Source organism: Lipotes vexillifer, unplaced genomic scaffold (genome assembly GCF_000442215.2).
Source record: "Lipotes vexillifer unplaced genomic scaffold, Lipotes_vexillifer_v1.1 scaffold806, whole genome shotgun sequence".
Classification (NCBI taxonomy): Eukaryota; Metazoa; Chordata; class Mammalia; order Artiodactyla; family Lipotidae; genus Lipotes; species Lipotes vexillifer.
The window spans coordinates 445,987-451,986 of NW_006783439.1; the positions used below are offsets into that span (position 1 = coordinate 445,987).

Sequence of the window (6,000 nt, forward strand, 5' to 3'; positions counted from 1 at the left end):
CTCTGGATATAGCTGGGTATTGCCTATTCTGTGCTAGCCACTGTTCGAAATACTACTTATATAGAATAAGACATGCAAGGTCTTTACCTTTGTGAAGCTTACATCATTGGACACATTTTAATATTGGAAGCTGAGGGGCTGGTGGAGAAGTGGGGACATCTTCAGGTTGTAACCTGAAATGAGAAGGAGCCAGCCATATGAAGAACTGGCAGAAATTATCCTCTAGGTTGAGAGGACAGCACATATAAAGACCTTGAGATTGGGAAGAAACTTGCTATATTCAAGGAACTGGTAGAAGGCCAGTGTGTTTGGATCCCAGTATGAGGGCAGCAAGAATGAAAGCAGATTATTTAGGATGCTGTAATTGCCAAGTGAGAAATGATGATTGCTTGGACTTGGGTAGTAATAATAAGATATGGAGAGAAGTGGATGGATTTGAGGTGTTTTAGAGATGGAGCTAATATTGAGCTGGGCATGGGAAAGGGAGTCTAGATTTTTGTCTTGAGCAACTGATGGTTTCATGTGAGTTTGGGAAAGTTAAGATTTGGAAGAGGAGCAGGTTGAGGCTGGAGTTGAATGTAGGAGTCAGGCAGCATATCGGTTTTAATCTAACCCCCAGCTGTGGGGTTAGATGAGATTGCTTGGGGCAGTAGAATGGAGAGAGTGAAGGGAAGAGGGCTGGGGATGGAGCTGTGGGGGGTCCTCAGCATCTAGAGGTTTGTTGGAGGAGGAGCCAGTAGAGTCGATCTAAAAGAAGTGGCGATAGGAAGAAAATCAGGAGAATATGGAGCCATTGAAGCCCAAGGGAGAAAGTGGAGAAAGAAGGAGCTGATTGGGATAGGGCTGAGATTCTGAATCTGACAAGGAAAGAAGTGACCACAGGAGGTTTTGGGGAGACCTCAGAGTGCAGAAGCCAAACTAGTAGTTTGAAAAAGTGAACAACATGTGAGGAAATGGAGAGGTCAAGTACAGACATTTCCTTCAAGGAGTAGCAGAGAAATGGGGTGGTAACTAGTGGGAGCTCCTGGATCATATTGTGTGCCAATGGGTATGATCCAGTTGAAAGGGAGAGCTAAATGATGAATCAGAGAAAGATTAATTGAAGGAACAAATTCATTGGGAATGCAAGAAGGGCTGGGGTCAGGCATGCCAGTGGAGGGATTGTTCTTTGAGTCTCAACATACTGGCCAGAGAGAGCCTTTTAAAAGCAAGTCAGGGCTTCCCTGGTGGTGCAGTGGTTGAGAATCCATCTGCCAACGTAGGGGACACGGGTTCAAGCCCTGGTCCGGGAAGATCCCACATGCCGTGGAGCACCTAAGCCCGTGTGCCACAACTACTGAGCCTGTGCTCTAGAGCCTGTGAGCCACAACTACTGAAGCCCTCGTGCCTAGAGCCCATGCTCCGCAACAAGAGAAGCTGCCGCAATGAGAAGCCCGCGCACCGCAACAAAGAGTGGCCCCCGCTCGCTGCAACTAGAGAAAAGCCCGTGTGCAGCAACGAAGATCCAACGCAGCCAAAAATTAAATAAATAAATAAATAAATAAATAAATAAATAAATAAATAAATAAATACAAGTCAGATCACATCACTCTTCTCCTCAAAAACTTCCCATCTCACCTGGTTGCAAGAAGTCAACGTTTTTACAGTGGCCTATAAGGCTCTAAACGATTGTGCTCTCTTCTACCCCACCCTCACCTCTGACCTCATCTTTTACCGTTATTCTCCTTTAAGTCTGCTGTGGCCATCTCACTCTAAATTGAATACAGCAGGCATGGTCCTGCCTTGATGTTTTGATGATTGTGACTCTCTTCTGGTCAGCTCTTTCTGTGGGTATCTGCACCGTTTACTCTCTTACTCCTTTCAGGCCTTTCCCTAAATGGTACCCTCTCAAAGTTTTCCCTGACCACCCTGTCTAAAATTGCAACCTTCCGCACCCTTGCATCTTTTATTCCCACAACCCGCTTTTCTCCATAGTGCTTCCTACCTCCTTCGTACTATATAATTATTTATGTATTTAATTTGTCCCATTAGAATGTTCACTCAGAGGGGCAGGAATTTTTGTTCATTTTGTTTACTGTTGGCAGTACCTAGAATAGCACCAAATGTGCAAATGTATAATGAATGGGAATAACGAAGAAAGAATGTGGGTAGAGAATCAGAGAGTTTTAAGGAACTGTTTGTGGGAAAATGAATGTATTCTTTTTTGATTTTATAATAGTTATGAAGCAGGGTACTAACTGAGAATGGAGTGGGTTAGAAGGGATGGTTAGAGTTTTGAGGAAAGCATAGAATGTATAAAAAGTCTGCTTGGAGAGGGGAAAGGTGAATTGTCAGAATGTGATAAAAGATTTCTGGATAGGGTTGAATGCACTTTTGTGGTTTCCTGAAATAGAATGTTTCTCATGTAAATCAACAGAACATAGCAATGTTAAGCTCTAACAGAGAGTAAGGAAATGTGACGTGTAAATGCTTAATGTTTTTAGAAGGGTAGAATTTTGTTTTGATTTGTTTTTAACACTGATCTTTATAGTATTTTATTTGCAATTGATGTAGAATGTGCCCTAATTTAAAGTAACATTCTTTTTTTAGCCTTACCAATAACTCTCGGATTGTGGGACTCCTGGCTCAGCTGGAGAAGATCAATACTGAATCTACAGAATCAGATACTGCCAGATATGTTACATCAAAAATTCTTCATCTGGCTCAGAGTCAAGGTAAACTTTAATCTCTTGTTTTGGAATGCTTTCTTAATTCTTTAAAAGTAGATGCTAAGAATGTTCAGACTTTTGATAAATACATGGTTTTATGTAAAAATTGAACTTTCTCCCATAGACTCAAGAAGTAGAAAAGTGAATAACTGTGGAAGAAATTGATCTTCAAAGCATTGTTTCTAAAAAATGATTATGAGTTTACTTATGTATGAATGCCCCCCTTTCCCCAATTTTCAGACAACACCTAATTCCAGTACTACTTTTTCTAGAACGTTGACAAAAATATGGCAGGTATTATAGTGGTTATTAGTGTGGTTCCCCACTTTGAAATGCAAGCCCTGTCATTCAGTGATTGGGTGACCTTAGGGAAGTTTTGAATCTCTAGGACTTAGCTGCACCATCTCTGAAATAGAGATAAGAGATATCATGTAATTATCATGTAATTTACATGAGAAGCATGTAAAAATAATGTTAAAAATGTTCAATAAGTGATATCTGTAATTAGGCATAATTTATCTGTTTTATGAAGCTAGTACTACTTAGTTGGTATCAAAACCTTGACAGAGTACAAGAGAAGAAAAGTATTAACTTTGCACTCAGGAACCTAAATTTGAAAAATCCCAAATAAAACATTAATGAATAAGTCCAATTTTAATATCAAGAAATATATCAGTATAGCATTATTTGGACAGGTTGAATAAAACCCATGTGATTATCTCAATAGGAGCTAAAAAAGAAATTTAAGATTCCAAAATCTGTGCTTGATTAAAAAAAAACCTTGATTTTTCTTTTTCTAAATAAGGGTAAACCAGTAGCTACCTTTATATTTAACAGTGATACATTGAAGGCATTCTGTTAAAATTAAGATCCAGACAATTCACAATTATTTTAATTTATTTAGTTTTTTATTATTTCATTATTCTGGAGGTGTAGGTCATTGAAATATTGTGCTTATCAACTAAGGTAAAGGTATAAGGATGGTCACTGTATTAGTGCAAAGATAGATAGATGTACCAGGTATATTCACTGTATTCGCATATGAAATAACTCCTTAAAACAAAACAAAACACCCCAACAAAAACAAAGAAAACAAATTATCCAAACCTATAGATACTACTTGCGTATAATTGCTCTCACCACTGTAGACTCTTCCCATCATAGTCTAGAAGTCCTGACTCCAACATCACTACTGAAAATGCCCCTAGTCATACCACTACCAGAGATTGTCCTTTTCCCCACCCTGCCACCCACAAATGGGAGAGCCAGCCCCTGAATATTGCCCCCTGGGGTTGTATAATACAATGACTCTGTTTATAGTTAACACAGTGTAAATTAGTAGTGAAAGATTGTCCCATCATTATTTATAGGATAATCCAGTTGTCTATCCATTTGAGAGAGAAAGATTAGGAATTTACAGCTCAAAGAAGAAGAAATGCAAATAACCAGTAAACATATGAAAAGGTTCTTTACTTTCTTAAAAGTCAGGAATTACTAATGAAAACAACTAAGATATTTCTCGCTACTTAGATTGGCAGAAATTAGAGAATGACAATATCCAGTGCCGTTGGAGGCATGGAAAATAGGGTATTCTCATACACTGTAGGTGGTGCAATAATTATTATAAACTTTGAAGGAAAGAATCTGGCAATGTTTATTAAAATTTAAAGTGCACCTGCTATTTTACTTAACACTTTCACTCTCAGAAATCTGAGTGAAATAAAAATCTTATTATATAAAAGAATATTTGGAGGTATTTATTACAGTGTTTGTAAAGTCAAAGATCAAGAAACAACCTTAAATATCCAACTATGGAGAATGGTTGAATTAATTTTGATGTAGCCAAACTCTGGGACATTATAACTACATTATACAACTATTATCAATAATAAATTATTTATAATATATGCTGTGGTTCATATGTGGAACTACAGGCATACCTCAGAGATATTGTAGGTTCGATTTCAGACTACCGCAATAAAGCAAATATTGCAATAGGGTGAGTCACATGATGTTTTTGGTTTCCCAGTGCATATTAAAGTTACGTTTACACTGTATTGTAATCTATTAAGTGTGCGATAGCATATGTCTAAAAAAATGTACATACCTTAATTAAAAAATACTTTATTGCTTAAAATGTAAGCCCTCAGTGAGTCATAATCTTTTTGCTGTTGGAGTGTCTTGCCTCAATATTTAAGGCGGCTGACTGATTGAGGTGGTGTTTGCTGAAGGCTGGGGTGGCTGTAGCAATTTCTTAAAATAAGACAGTGAAGTTTGCCACACAGACTCTTTCACGAATGATTTCTCTGTAGCATGTGGTGCTGTTTGATATCATTTTACCCACAGTAGAACTTCTATTAAAACTGGAATTAATCCTCTCAAAACCTACTGCTGCTTTATCAACTGAGTTTTTGTAGTGTTCTAAATACTTTGTTGTCACTTCAGCAGTCTTCACAAGGAGTAGATTCCATCTCAAGACCACTTCCTTTGCTTATCCATAAGAAGCAGCTCCTCATCTGTTAATATTTTATCATGAGATTACAGGAATTCAGTCATATCATCAGGATCCACTTCTAATTCTAGTTCTCTTGCTGTTTCCACTACATGTGCAGTTACTTCCTCCTCTGAAGTCTTGAATCCCTCAAAGTCATCCATGAGGGTTGGAATCAACTTCTTTGAAACTTCTGTTTATGTTGATGTTTTGACCTTTTCCCATGAATCACAGATGTTCTTAATGGCGTCTAGAATGGTGAATTCTTTACAGGTTTTTAACTGACTTTGCTCAGATCCATCAGAGGAATCACTACCTATGACAGCTATAGCCTTATGAAATGTATTTCTTAAATAAGAAGACTTGAAAGGCAAAATTACTCCTTGATCCATGGATTGCAGAGTGGATGTTGTGTTAGCAGGCATGAGAACAACACTAATCTTGTATATCTTCATCAGAGCTCTTCATCAGAGTGACAAGGTGCACTGTTAGTGAATAGTCCCATTTTGAAAGAAATCTTTTTTTTTTCTGAGCAGTAGGTCCCAACAGTGGGCTTTAAAATATTCAGTAAACCATGTTGCAGACAGATGCACTCTCATCCAGGCTTCATTGTTCCATTGATACAATACAAGCAGAGTAGATTAAGCATAATTCTTAAGGGCCCTAGAATTTTTGGAATTGTAAATGAGCATTGGCTTCAACTTCAAGTCATGAGATGCATTAGTCCTTAATGAGAGAAGCTTTGAAGCCAGATATTGACTTCTCCCTAGCTATGAAAGTCCTGGATGGCATCTCTTCCGA

The 6,000-nt window shown here is 38.1% G+C and overlaps 1 protein-coding gene across 2 annotated transcripts in view; it reads left to right on the forward strand.

The window, feature by feature from the left end:
- The window catches only part of AGTPBP1 (ATP/GTP binding carboxypeptidase 1), a 171,944-nt gene that overhangs the window by 41,651 nt on the left and 124,293 nt on the right, over positions 1 to 6,000 (forward strand). For both annotated transcript variants that reach the window (XM_007456113.1, XM_007456114.1), the window contains one exon: positions 2,590 to 2,714. In XM_007456113.1, coding sequence (XP_007456175.1) covers positions 2,590 to 2,714 — 125 coding nt within the window. The remainder of the gene's footprint in view (positions 1 to 2,589; positions 2,715 to 6,000) is intronic.